The sequence below is a fragment of the Triturus cristatus genome, chromosome 12 (genome assembly GCF_964204655.1).
Source record: "Triturus cristatus chromosome 12, aTriCri1.1, whole genome shotgun sequence".
In the NCBI taxonomy this organism is placed as follows: Eukaryota; Metazoa; Chordata; class Amphibia; order Caudata; family Salamandridae; genus Triturus; species Triturus cristatus.
In genome coordinates, this window is record NC_140595.1 from 28,713,024 (window position 1) to 28,727,651 (window position 14,628).

The following is a 14,628-nucleotide window of genomic DNA, read 5'->3' on the forward strand; positions in this document are numbered from 1 at the left end:
TCATGCTAAAATAAGGGCACTACACATGGAGTAAGGGGTGCTCTTAGGTTTCAGGAGTTGGGCAGTACATTTGTTCAGTAAGGCTACCACACATCAGGGGGTACATTGGCTCTAAAGTTAGGGGGGGGGGGAAGGGAAGTCAGTTACCTTCTTGTGCTCAGCAGAAGTGTTTCCTCAAAGGCTGGTAGTACCACAAATGGAGGAACAGATGCAGAGGGAAGGAAGGAGTATATTTTGTTCGATCTAAGGGGGATTGCTCGATCTAAGGGGGATTGCTCGATCTAAGGGGGATTGCTCGATCTAAGGGGGATTGCTCGATCTAAGGGGGACTGCTCGATCTAAGGGGGACTGCTCGATCTAAGGGGGACTGCTCGATCTAAGGGGGACTGCTCGATCTAAGGGGGACTGCTCGATCTAAGGGGGACTGCTCGATCTAAGGGGGACTGCACGATCTAAGGGGGACTGCACGATCTAAGGGGGACTGCACGATCTAAGGGGGACTGCACGATCTAAGGGGGACTGCACGATCTGTGTTTACCATCGCAACCTTTTAAGGTAAATTTATTAATGAGGCTGCTTGCAGGTCAAGGTCATAGTTGGGGCGTGGCAATAAATTAACACAATCCCTTGCTAAGCTGCGCAGTTGCAAATAGGTAAAATATTTGAGGGTTACAACGTCATCCATGTGAAATATGGGTTTTTACAAATGCATTTATTGCAATAAAAGCACCCACACGTGTATATGCCCCTAAAACACAGTTTCTGTTTCTTTGTGAATACAATACAAAAATCAAAAACTCTGAAATCCTCCTTGGTGTGAGAGTAACTCAACCTAACTCACCCATGCAGTTTTTATATACATTGGGGCTTCTGTCAACATGATGAACCACAAGTGTTAAGGACTAATGCTTTGCAGGTGACACCAAAACTTTGAAAAACATGAACAGATTCCAAGGTCATCCAGTAAATATTCTTATAATGTGTTTTTTATTTTAGCTTGGTTGTTAACAAAAAACAAATATTTAGCTCACAGCACTGACGTCCTGTTCCTTGAGACTTTCAGGTTTTCAAACCTTGGTAGAGTTTGGAATTATACACCAACAATATCAGTTGTCCCACAATGTGCTATATAATGTGCAATACAGAGATTTTCCCCAAGTGAATGTATTCTATTGGTCAAGAACTGCTTGCAGACAGCAACATTATAAAATATGTTTAACAGATAGGGCCTAACTTTTTATATCCAAAAGTAAAATGTGAGGACTGAAACCCCAAAGTTGTTTGGGTGCCTTGCTATGCTTTTATATAAAACAGGTTGGTCACTCCCACTGTAAATAAATATACATATATATATACATTTTGCACAGTTTGAAAACAGATGCAGAATTACGTAAGTCGCTGACAGACCCATAGATAAGTCAACATATGCATCCAAGCATAGCAGATTCATAATTTATTGAAATGAAATTTAGCCCACGATTTCTAGGGAATCCTTTACACTAAGTTGTTCAATCACAAAGTTTGAGAGTTTTCAGAATACCCAAGAAGGAACTTTGTGGGGATACTGACATCGGCCTCCGCTTTCCTCCAGGACAACCCAAGTTCCCAACTCCGTGCCATCCAGCAGGTCAAGGAACTGCATAAACGCCTCACAGGGAAGTGCAACATCTTCAGAATAGAACCACACAGGGCACAGATGCCTCCAAGAACTTAACACTATCAATTTTGTTTCTAACCAGTTGATAGTTCTCTGCAGAGAAACCATTGTGGATCACCTGTCCAGATGTTGAGAGTTGTGTCCGTTTTAGTTGCAAAACCACCAGTTTCAACTCTGCAACCGGCCGGTTGACCGGTTCTTGCCTGCCCCAGTTGCCCAGATGTAGCGGGAGCATCCATAAGTCTAGTGAACATGAGAAACATTAGGCACGGTGGTCACTTGCGCGCCAGCTTCTGTGCCAGTTTCTGCTGCCGCTGCTGCTTCTTCTGCAGTTTCTTCCTCAGCTGCTTGTCCTTCTTCAGCTGCAGAGTGCTTTGGATTTGATCCTTGAACTTCCGCTTTTGGGCCTTGATTTTTTCCAGCTCTGCCTTCCGCTTTTGCTCCACGTCAGGATCCTGCAATAGGAAAGAGATGGCGATTAGCAGTTTCCGTTTCTTTGACTGATTACAACATTAATGAATACCTGTAAATTCAATGTTCTACCACGGATCAAAACTCTATATTCCTGCTTTTTAGCTCCAGTAATGCTTTAACTTATGTTAACCAAATGTTACAGTTACATCAACTAGGCTACTTCATGCAAAATGCACTGTTCCAAGAGACTCGTGTTCCACCAGTAGTAAACATTTCTTACGCTTGGGCATCCCCAAGTATTAAAAATAGTGCAGCAGTTTTTAACAGCCCTTTTCTATCAGTGAATCCATAGAAAGAACTCCCTCGCAGTGTGCTTTCATGTACATTTAGAGGCTTCCAGCATGCTGCGAGCATGATACATTATACACTAGTTTATGCAAGTTGTGTTATTTAACTTATTTAATTCTTCTTGTGTTTTACTAATTTGTGTTCTCTTTATTTCTCATTCAAGGGCTTAGGTTTGAATGAAAAGTATGCATCTGATAGAGACTACTAGCGGCAGATTACTTACCTTAGAATATCCCCAGTTCTTTTCTTTCTGCGCGAGCCTACGCTCACCTGGAGAAGAGCTACCCCTCTGCCGCTTTTTGACAGACCTTTGTTTGACATTTTATCCACTTCTTTTGAGGTTTACCTACTGGTGTGTCGAGGATGCCCTTGCGTAAGTCGGGTTTTAAGCCCTGCATCGCATGTCATCGGCTGATGTTGGCGACGGACCCGCACATTGTTTGCCTGTGGTGCCAGGAGAGCGCACAGAATACCAAGGCATGCTTCAATTGCCTGGCCATGGCTTTGAGGGAGCGGTCCCTGAATCTGCCAGCGGCACAGTCAGTGACTCTTGGGAAGTTCCGATCCCGGTTGAGGGGAAGGTCCTGGAATCGTTCACGGAGGTTGAAGTCCTCTTATTCATACTCAGTCGTAGGGACATTCAGGTCGGAGGCATAAGAAGAAGAGTAAGAAGTCAAAGCATTCTTTGACTTCTCGCCCGTCGGCTGCTTAGACGAGGGACCCCTGCGGTTTAGATCTCAATCTATTGAACCTGCACTTGGGCCGACTGTGCGTTCCTGAATTTCCCACGGCCAGAGTGATCCCCGGCCAGCTGAAAGAATTCTATGAGGCACTGCGCCTCATTTTTGGGTGGTCTGACCCCAACAACACGCCTTCGGGGTTGGAAGGGTCCCCCTCTAGTCCCACACGGGCAGCTTCGGCCCCAATGGGACCCCACAGATCAATTCCTGGATTCAGACCGGCACCGGTCGAGCCATCATGCACTTTCCTGGCGCCATCCCCATCGTCATCCTCAACTCCAACACTGAGCCGGAGGGGCGTCGCCTGACTCCAGCAGGAGCTGTGCCTCCCAAATCTTAGCCTTATTTTCATCAACTAGGCTGGAGGGAAGAGTGGGAAGAGTGGGAGGGGTCGCTGGACCCTTCAGAATACCAGCCATATGATAAACAGTGTGGACTAGTGTGAGGACCTGGGTGAAGCCAGCGGCTTGAACATTTTGCCTTATGCTGTTCTGCTTTCTCTGCCTACCGTGGCTACAGAGGAGGGAGCTTCATCCGCAATGTTGGTGCGTAGGGCAGCTGAGGTCCTTGACCTTCAGTTGCCCACAGAGGTGTTGCAACTGGGAGTCTCCACGTCAGAAACCTTGCTCCTTTTCAATGACGCCCTCACTGACGTCCTTTTGGGTACCTGGTCCAAATTTAACACAGGGGCTCCTGTGAACCGGACGATTGTCCGCCGCCATCATCGCGGACCTCGGGACAGGGACTTCCTCTCTCAACACCTTACCCCTGAGAGCTTGGTGGTCCAAGCCTCCACCTCCCAAGGTGATTCCCTACCGTTCCACCGGATAAAGAATCCAAAAGTCTGGACTCATTTGGGAAGATGTTTTCTTCCGCCAGCTTGGCATTGGGGTCTGTGAACACCACATGCCTTTTGGGCTGCTAAGCCCACACTCGGTGGGATACGGTTGCGCAAGTGCTGCCACAGGTCCCGGAGACGGCCAGGGCTGTACTCTACCAAGTTATTACTGACAGGAGAGATGCATCAAAGTTCACGTTTCGATGCAGACTTGACATGACCGACTTGCTGGGAAGAGCGGTTTTCACGATAGTGGCCCTTCGGCGCCACAAGTGGCTGAGAATGACTGGCTTCTCGGGGAATGTCCAGGCTTTCCTCATGGACATGCCCTTTGATGGCACGCGTCTCTCTGGAGACCAGGCAGATTTGGTGCTCGAGTGCTTTAAGGATTCTCGTGCCTTGGCCAAGTCCTTAGGTATCTCTGCTACCCCACATCCAGCTCAATCTGCCCTTCGCTGCAATGGAAGGGGCTTCCAGTCACGCCAAATCCAGTCCAGCCACTGTGTCATGCAAGCTCCCCAGCCTCTGAGTGGCTGAGGGCTTGGTACCCACAGACCTTGTCGATCAGCTGGCAAGTGGTCTGGTCAGCCTGCTCCCGCAACTGCAACAGCCACTAAATCCTCCTGGTCTGCCCCTTTACTACCATGGGCATCCAGTTGGCGGCAGGATTCACAATTTTTTAGGAAGGCGTTAAAAACATGGCTTTTCTCTGCCTAAATTCCGACTATTGTCTTTATGCCTCTATAGGACTTCACACAGCGCCAGGACACCTTTGGGTAACAGTTGCGCTCTACAAATTTCAATAACATTAACCATCACCTGACCCGCTGCCAGTCTATAAATCAGATAGGTGAGTTTTGCAGAACGTCCGAAGGGGCTTCCCCCCCCTTCAAAACTACCCCTCCCCCATGCCATCATTTCATGTTCGGCTGACAGAGGATCATTTGTCCCTTCTCTGTGAGGTGGTTATGGCTCTCCTAGTCAAGGGGGCCACAGAGAGGGTTCTATTACCAGAAGTAGGCTGTGGTTGTTATTCCCACTATTTTCCATTTCCTAAGATGAATAAGGGCCTTTGTCCTATCCTCAATCTCCGAACCCTCAATCTCTTCCTCAAGAAGGAGAATTTCAAATTGCTCACATTGAGTCTGGTCTTGTCTGCCCCGGACTTTGGAGACTGGATGGTAGTGTTGGACTTGCAGGACGCCTATTTTCACCTACCGATCCTGCCGGCCCATCTGCAGTTCATGGTAGGCCACACGCATTTTCAATTCACCATGCTCACCTTTGGCCTTACCAGCACCCATAGAGTGTTCACCGAGGTAATGTCGGTGGTTGCAGCTCATCTGCGGAGATCCGGGGTGCCAGTCTTCCCCTAGCTCGACGACTGGCTGTTGAAGGCGGACTAGTCACAGGCTGTAATCCCACACCGCCAGACTACAGCGAACCATCGGTACCCACTGGGTTTCACTATCAGCGTGCCAAACTCACACGTGACCCTCTCAGATGCGCCTTTTTCTCAGAGCTGTTCCGAACACAGTGCAATTTCAGGCTTATCCTCCCGAGCAGTGAGTCCAGGATATTCAGGCTATGATACTGATATTTCAGTCTCTATCCTGGGTTCTGGTGAGATTGACTCTGAGGATGCTGGGCCTCCTGCATCCTACTGGTGACACATGCCAGATGGCATATGTGGGCTCTGCATTGGGGCCTGAAGTTCCAGAGGGTGCAGCATCAGGAGAATCTCTCCGACCTGGTCCAGATCTCAGAGGGAACTGCGAACGGTCTGCAGTGATGGCTCACGAACCGCGATTGGGTCAGATGCAGACCCCTCTCCCTTCCCCAACCAGCTCTCACAGCAGAGATAGATGCATCACTTCTGGGATGGTGCGGCAACCTGGGAGAAGTCGAAATCAGAGGACTCTGGTCTCTGGCGGAATCCAGACTCCACATCAACTTGTTGAGCCCCAAGCGATCCGACCAGCATTGAAAGCCTTTATTCCCTCTCTCATGGGAAAGCTAATACAAATGTTCACAGAGAACACCACTGCCATGCGGTACTGCAACAAACAGGGCGGGTTGGGGTCGTGGACTCTTTGTCAAGAGGCCCTGCGCCTCTGGATATGGCTGGAATGCCAGAGCATTTCTTTGGTGGTTCAACATCTGGTTGGTTGGCTGAACGCCAGAGTGGATGAACTTAGCCAACACTTTCAGGGCCCTAATTTTGTCACACTAGTGGTCAGTGTTTTTCAAGGCTCTGCGCTTCTTGCAAACAAAGTCGTAAAAAAGAAACTGACATCCGCACTCCTGGGTGCTGCCTATATAGGTACTGCGACGCTACATCTGGCGTGGACAGCAGTGGATGCAGAGCCAATCGACTCCACCTACCCGCGTGCAGGGGTGCTGCTCATGAAAAATCTTCTGGATACAGTCCAACACTAGGGAAAATTATAAGGTAAGGAATCGGTGGCTAGATATAGTCTCTAACAGATAAGGCATTACCGAAGGTAAGTAACTTGTTCATATATAACTCACAAGGCACAGTTGGAATAGAAAGACGTTTCAATGCAAGCTCATGCCATTAAATTAATCAATTCAAGAAAGTAACTAATCAAGGAACAACCAAATTACACTGTAGTTGTGCCCAACAAACATCCAAATGTTTAAGGCATTTTAGACTATGAATGTGTTATGTTGATTTGTATAGCACACTAATCACCCGGGAGATAAACAAGTGCTTGAGCAGGTGTGTAGTTCCCAAGGTATTTATACAAAGAGCCAGGTCTTCAACTACTTGCGGAACTGTAGAAGTTAGGAGGAAGCTCTGAGATGTTGAGGGAGGTTTTTCCGCGTTTTGGGTGTGATGTAGGAGAATTAGCGACCGCCAGTTTTGCTTTTGCGGATGTGTATGTGAGGGAGAGTGAGGCAGAGCGTAGGTGTCTGGTGGGATGGTGAAAGTGTATGTGGCTGTTCAGGTATTCTGGTCCTGTGTTGTGTAGGGCTTTGTATGTGTGTGTGAGAAGTTTGAATTGGCTGTGCTGGTGAATGGGGAGCCAATGAAACTTCCTGAGGTGTGGTGTGGTGTGGGAGGTCGAGTAGGAGTCTTGTGGCTGTGTTCTCAAGTCTGTGTAGGAGTGGTTTGGAGATTCCGGCATTGAGAATGTTGCTGGAGTCCAGCCTGCTGGTGATGACTGCTTGCATGATGGTCCATCTGTTGTTCTGAGGCAACCATTTTAAGATCTTTCGCAGCATGCGTAGGATGTGGAAAGCAGGAGGTGCACATTGCATAGGATGATCCCTAGATTACTTGTATGGTCTCTGGGTGTGGGCGTTGGTCCTAGCTCCGACAGCCACCAGGTCGAGTCCCATAGGGAGGTCTTATTGCCGAAGACCAGTACTTCCTTCTTGTCGGAGTTGAGCTTCAGGCAGTTGGTTTGCATCCAGTCTGCTACTATGGTCATTCAGTTGTTGAAGTTGGTTCTGGCTGTATTGTTCGTCAGGGAGAGGATGAGTTGTGTGTCATCGGCATAGCAGATGACGGTGATATCTTGTGATCAGCTTATGTTGGTGAGCAGTGTCATATAGGTGTTAAAGAAGTGGGGCTGAGGGAAGACCCTGTGGGACTCCACGTATCACTTTCTTGGTATCCGATGTGAATGGTGGCAGCCTGAACATTTGGCTTCCTCCTGTTAGGGAGGAACAGATCACTTTCAGAGCGGATCCTTTTATGCCAATCTCATGAAGTCTTCTGATAAGGGTGTTGTGGGAGACCGTGATGAAGGCGGCAGAGAAGTCGCGCAGGATGAGGGCAGCTGTTTCTCCTCGGTCCAGGATGATTCAAATGTCCTCGGTGGCTGCAATCAGTGCTATTTCGGTTCTGTGTCTTTTTTTCTGAATCCTGATTGAGTGTTGTCTACAAGATGGTGAAGTTCGAGGTGGGTTGCTTATTGATGGCCTTCAATCGCTTTGCCTAAAGAGGGGAGCACAGGGATGGATCGGAAATTGCTCAGTTAATTCTGGTCGACTTTGGGCTTCTTGACGAGGGCATTGATATCTTCAAGTTTCCATTCATCTGAGAAAGTGGCGGATGTGATGGAGGAATTTATGTGGGTCAAGGTGGTGCGGATATTCCCAGGTCGTAGATGTGGTGGGAGCCTATGGGTCAGTTGGGGCCTTGAGTGGAGAGCAGAATGATTGTTGCGGTGTCGTTTCTGGTGAGGGTTGTCTATTTGTTCAGGTGCCTGTCTTGGTTGGTAGTGGTGGTGGTGGGTGCAACCAAAGCTCAGTGGCACAACAAAACTTGAAGGGGGGGGGGGGGGCCTGCAAAGAACATGAAGGCCACCTAAACCCCCCTCCCCGGTCAGAAGCTTGCAACCCGCGCACAGGATCAGCCAGTGCGGGATGCGTAACTGAACAGCCGTGCATGAGCGTATCAAACTACCTGGTCCCAGACCTGTGTATTGTACTCTGGCGCTGTGGGGAATAAGGTTATGCCACTGTCAAGGCTCTGTGTAAGCCCTGAGAGCGTTGCAGCAGGGGATGTCGGAGTATAGCACTGTACAACAGGGAATCAAATGTTAAGCTTGAGTGGCAGCACAGTGGTGGTGGTGATGGAGGGCAGTACCGCACTATAAGAATGCCACACATACTCACAAATCACAGCAAAGCTCCAGCACTGTGAGAGCAGAGCTTCAGCGCTGCGAAGGGGGGCAGGGGTGGTTTAGGGAAGCAGTACTGCACTAAGAGAACATGCTTGGCATACAGATGTGACAACAGAGCTTGAGTCAACACTTACCTTCCCTTCCAGTATCATCTGTTTCCGTTTGTTGGTCTCCTTTTTCTCATCAAATTCTGTTGATTCTAATTTCTAGGTTGCAAAGAAAGAAGGGGTCAAAAATAAACTTAAAACAATATCAAACTTGTTATTTCAAGAGTACTTTCAGCCCCTTAAAGATTCCAAGTTGCAATGAATAAGTACAGATTTTTATAATTATATGATCTGCTTCTGCAAGATGATGGAAGAGTTAACAGTCCTAGGATCAGAGCCCATGATTCACGCTTATTTTGCTAGACAATATTCTGGGCCCTATTCACAAAGGAAGTTGCTGCCGTACCCGTAGATTTATGGCTAAAATATCGAATTTATTCCTTTCAGGTATTCACAAAAGGATTCCTGGCAGGTGTAAATGCATTTACTACTACAGAGTTCTCTGTCACATGTGTGAACAAATAAAGGTGTGGGAAAAGGGCATGAGGGAGTGATGGTCCTTTTATGCACTGCCCGACCCTTCTTAGCTTCCAAGTACCCCACAAAGAGTTGGTCATCCACCCTGAAATCTTTTGTGCGTTCAAGGTAGAACGATAACGCTCATTTGGGTCCAGGGGGTGGAGACACTCCTCTTCCTTATAGGGGTGCGGGGGAGCAAAGAAGGCGGGCAGCATGATAGAATGACCCAGATGGAATGGCGTCACCACCTTCAGCAAGAATGAAGCACCACTTTATCTGGAGAAGACATCATGTAGGGAGGCGTACAATATAGCGCCTGCAACTCGCTCACCCTCTGGGCAGATGTTATTGCCACAAGAAAGGCTGACTTGATGGTAAACAGCCGGAGGGGACAGTTGTGTAAAGGCTGGAAAGGAGCACACATAAGAAAAGTGAGGACCAAATAAAGTCCCACTGCAGCATAACAAAGGGCGTGAGTGGAAACAAGTGAGCCAACCCTTCAAAAACCTATTTACAATTGAAGACCTAAAGAGAGACTTGGTCATTCCTGCTCTTCTTCAGAACCTTAGGCAGGAGTGGTCTGGTCTCCGGTGAAACCTTGTGGTGGCCAATAATATGTTTTCACAAAAACCTAAATGAGACAAAAAGACTCACTATTTCACATTCTCTTCGAGTGACGTTCACTTGAGTCAGTATTTTCAGCACCTCCTTCTCATTGAGCGGATATTCTTTCAATTTCGTATCTGTGTGGACATAAAAACACACACGACTATATCAAATCAAAAGCACCACAAAGCAGAGGTGATTACGTTTAATTGCGGAACAGAAGAAGCAATGTTTGAAGCTTCAATGCAAAAGGGTGCTCAAACGCAATATCGACCTGTAAAATATCGACTCCAAAATAGTGACTACCACTAGACCATCGAGGTAAAACTATCTGGGATTAGGATTTTAAAATGTACCCTATCCTATAGCTACTTACCATTAGCATATATTGGTAGTCATGACTGTTAAGTGAAAATGTATTTAGGACGATGATAAATCCATATTATTATAAAACACAAGCTTGTGATAGTCGACTTGAAAAACATGAATGTCGACCAAGTCGAGACCTAAGTTTAGGCATCACATGAAATACTGCACAAGTCCACACTCCAAGATGAAACTTGAGACCAGGACCCTCTCAGGGTTGTAATTTTTGACATTTGCGATTTTGCATTAAAAAACGTGTTACAGTGCACCAAATCGAATAAAAAGTACAACAACAAAAAAAAAGAAATCGTAGAAACATCACATTTTATTTTTCACTCGACCTACATGGATTGGAACAATAAAGTATAACAGGCGATCTTTCCGTCGAGTTCAGCCACATTTGCCTCTTACCGCAATGCTGAGTCCAAGACCAGAAGGTTATATAGCAAAGTACCAGGCACACAAACATGCAATAGAACCCATCAGGCACAAACCTTCTAATATATATATATATAATTTAGCACAGATATAACCTATATGTGGGTATCACTGTGACCCAAACTGCACTTGCCACCAAGAAACAGGTCACACCAACAAGTAAAGCGGAGCTCATCCATGCCACACAGCCAACAAACCCTCATTAGATGCTTTTCCACTGGCAGGCATCTTAGCCTACTTCAGATATGTGTAGGTAATTAGTAAAGTTTTCTGCCACTTCCCTCTAAATCTAAACTCATACACCCACAGCTTACTGAAGAAGACACTGCAGAAACCGACAATAACCGAGACATTACTAATCAGTGCGCTAAACAAATACTCTAAGATAGCCAAACAGTTCTGTCACCTACAGCTCTGCTAGGACCAAGAGGTGAAGGTTTCTCTTACGGAGTGGTGAATTCTAAAACACACATCGAAAACGAAATGCTGAAAAAGTCTACTATTGAAGAAAAGCCACTAAGAATGGACAACTAGGGCAATGGATGCTCTTTGGAGACCAAAACAAATATTTTTTCTTTTAGACATTTTTTCAAATGTATATTGGCGAGGGCCCAGCAGCTCCCAAAAATAAAATCTTACAAAAGCACTGATGGAACAAAACAAGCATTGGTAAAGGTAAAAGGCTGGCAGCCAAAGTTAGACCTACTGACTATGGTAAGGCATTTTACTTCTTTACAATGTAAACTAAATAGCCAATTGGGTAGTCGGAATTGTCAATTTTTCTCAAACTGTTGACTTACTGGAGTAAGTCCTTTAAGGTATGAGTATTTTTGTGCTCCTTTTTTTCAGTTTAAACTTATTTCCTACCAACAATTTGTTTTGACTCCCCTCTCTCTTTCATTTCGGTGTCTTGGTGAGGCGTCTAAAATAAGTTTTTTGTCAGTAACTTTAAAACGGAATATGGGCAATATTTACTGGTCGTGCTTACTTTTCTTGGCCACTAGGTGGCACAACATTCATGCATTTCTACAATACATGATTTTATTAAAATCCGCGGTTTTAACTGCATGTTGTATTTTACATTTTTTTAATAATGTACTTTGTATTAATGAGTAGGCATGAAAAAGATCTACAATCCGATAGCAGGAAATCCTACAGCCATAAATACAAAGTTCACTGACTGAATAACCACTCATGCTTCTAGCGCTGGAGATGGTGACGCGAATGAAGACAACTACAATAGACAATTAGCAGTGTTCTTTGGTTTCTCACTCATTAAAAACCATACCTTATCTCGTGTTTTTTACAGCTTGTTTTTAATTTCTAATGGTATTTGTGTATTTTTTTTCTTCTTTGTGAATGGATACAGCCCTAGTAAAGCACATGATCGCAGCCAGTGCAAATAGGTTTCAGGTTTGTGAACCACGTGTTGGGTGGAAGCGTGCTACGGATTGTTATATATCGAGATAAGTACCCATTTTGGTACATTTATAAGGATATTTAAAGCTACTTCGCTTTTTTGTGAGCATACAGGAGAAAGAGGAGAAAGAGGCGAAAGGCAAAGTTCGCTTATAGGGCCATGAAACTCAGAGGTGCACTGCAGCATCCTTTCAACCTATGGCAGGGGGCATTAACATCTTAGCTCCTCGGTGCCCTGCAGCATCCTTTCAACCTATGGCAGGGGGCATTAACATCTTAGCTCCTCGGTGCCCTGCAGCATCCTTTCAACCTATGGCAGGGGGCATGAACATCTTAGCTCCTCGGTGCCCTGCAGCATCCTTTCAACCTATGGCAGGGGGCATTAACACCTTAGCTCCTCGGTGACCTGCAGCATCCTTTCAACCTATGGCAGGGGGCATTAACATCTTAGCTCCTCGGTGCCCTGCAGCATCCTTTCAACCTATGGCAGGGGGCATTAACATCTTAGCTCCTCGGTGCCCTGCAGCATCCTGTCAACCTATGGCAGGGGGCATGAACACCTTAGCTCCTCGGTGCCTTGCAGCATCCTTTCAACCTATGGCAGGGGGCATGAACACCTTAGCTCCTCGGTGCCTTGCAGCATCCTTTCAACCTATGGCAGGGGGCATGAACACCTTAGCTCCTCGGTGCCTTGCAGCATCCTTTCAACCTATGGCAGGGGGCATGAACACCTTAGCTCCTCGGTTCTTGCAGCATCCTTTCAACCTATGGCAGGGGGCATGAACACCTTAGCTCCTCGGTGCCTTGCAGCATCCTTTCAACCTATGGCAGGGGGCATTAACACCTTAGCTCCTCGGTGCCCTGCAGCATCCTTTCAACCTATGGCAGGGGGCATTAACATCTTAGCTCCTCGGTGCCCTGCAGCATCCTTTCAACCTATGGCAGGGGGCATGAACATCTTAGCTCCTCGGTGCCCTGCAGCATCCTTTCAACCTATGGCAGGGGGCATTAACACCTTAGCTCCTCGGTGCCCTGCAGCATCCTTTCAACCTATGGCAGGGGGCATTAACATCTTAGCTCCTCGGTGCCCTGCAGCATCCTTTCAACCTATGGCAGGGGGCATGAACATCTTAGCTCCTCGGTGCCCTGCAGCATGCTTTCAACCTATGGCAGGGGACAGTAACATCTTAGCTCCTCGGTGCCTTGCAGCATCCTTTCAACCTATGGCAGGGGGCATGAACACCTTAGCTCCTCGGTGCCTTGCAGCATCCTTTCAACCTATGGCAGGGGGCATTAACATCTTAGCTCCTCGGTGCCTTGCAGCATCCTTTCAACCTATGGCAGGGGGCATGAACACCTTAGCTCCTCGGTGCCTTGCAGCATCCTTTCAACCTATGGCAGGGGGCATGAACACCTTAGCTCCTCGGTGCCTTGCAGCATCCTTTCAACCTATGGCAGGGGACAGTAACACCTTAGCTCCTCGGTGCCCTGCAGCATCCTTTCAACCTATGGCAGGGGGCATTAACACCTTAGCTCCTCGGTGCCTTGCAGCCTCCTTTCAACCTATGGCAGGGGGCATTATCACCTTAGCTCCTCGGTGCCTTGCAGCATCCTTTCAACCTATGGCAGGGGGCATTAACATCTTAGCTCCTCGGTGCCTTGCAGCATCCTTTCAACCTATGGCAGGGGACAGTAACACCTTAGCTCCTCGGTGCCCTGCAGCATCCTTTCAACCTATGGCAGGGGGCATTAACATCTTAGCTCCTCGGTGCCTTGCAGCATCCTGTCAACCTATGGCAGGGGGCATGAACACCTTAGCTCCTCGGTGCCTTGCAGCATCCTTTCAACCTATGGCAGGGGGCATGAACACCTTAGCTCCTCGGTGCCTTGCAGCATCCTTTCAACCTATGGCAGGGGGCATGAACACCTTAGCTCCTCGGTGCCTTGCAGCATCCTTTCAACCTATGGCAGGGGACAGTAACACCTTAGCTCCTCGGTGCCCTGCAGCATCCTTTCAACCTATGGCAGGGGACAGTAACACCTTAGCTCCTCGGTGCCCTGCAGCATCCTTTCAACCTATGGCAGGGGGCATGAACACCTTAGCTCCTCGGTGCCTTGCAGCATCATTTCAACCTATGGCAGGGGACAGTAACACCTTAGCTCCTCGGTGCCCTGCAGCATCCTTTCAACCTATGGCAGGGGGCATTAACATCTTAGCTCCTCGGTGCCTTGCAGCATCCTTTCAACCTATGGCAGGGGGCATGAACACCTTAGCTCCTCGGTGCCTTGCAGCATCCTTTCAACCTATGGCAGGGGGCATTAACATCTTAGCTCCTCGGTGCCTTGCAGCATCCTTTCAACCTATGGCAGGGGGCATGAACACCTTAGCTCCTCGGTGCCTTGCACCATCCTTTCAACCTATGGCAGGGGACAGTAACACCTTAGCTCCTCGGTGCCTTGCAGCATCCTTTCAACCTATGGCAGGGGGCATTAACATCTTAGCTCCTCGGTGCCTTGCAGCATCCTTTCAACCTATGGCAGGGGGCATGAACACCTTAGCTCCTCGGTGCCTTGCAGC

The 14,628-nt window shown here is 47.6% G+C and overlaps 1 protein-coding gene across 3 annotated transcripts in view; it reads right to left on the bottom strand.

Moving 5' to 3' along the window:
* Window positions 1–968: 968 nt before the first annotated feature.
* The window catches only part of DDX49 (DEAD-box helicase 49), an 83,736-nt gene continuing 70,076 nt past the window's right edge, over window positions 969–14,628 (bottom strand). For all 3 annotated transcript variants that reach the window (XM_085638551.1, XM_085638550.1, XM_085638552.1), the window contains 3 exons: window positions 9,876–9,964; window positions 8,790–8,861; window positions 969–2,112 (listed from right to left, as the gene is read on the bottom strand). In XM_085638551.1, the coding sequence (XP_085494677.1) occupies window positions 1,933–2,112; window positions 8,790–8,861; window positions 9,876–9,964 (341 nt within the window). In that variant the 3' untranslated portion in view covers window positions 969–1,932. The remainder of the gene's footprint in view (window positions 2,113–8,789; window positions 8,862–9,875; window positions 9,965–14,628) is intronic.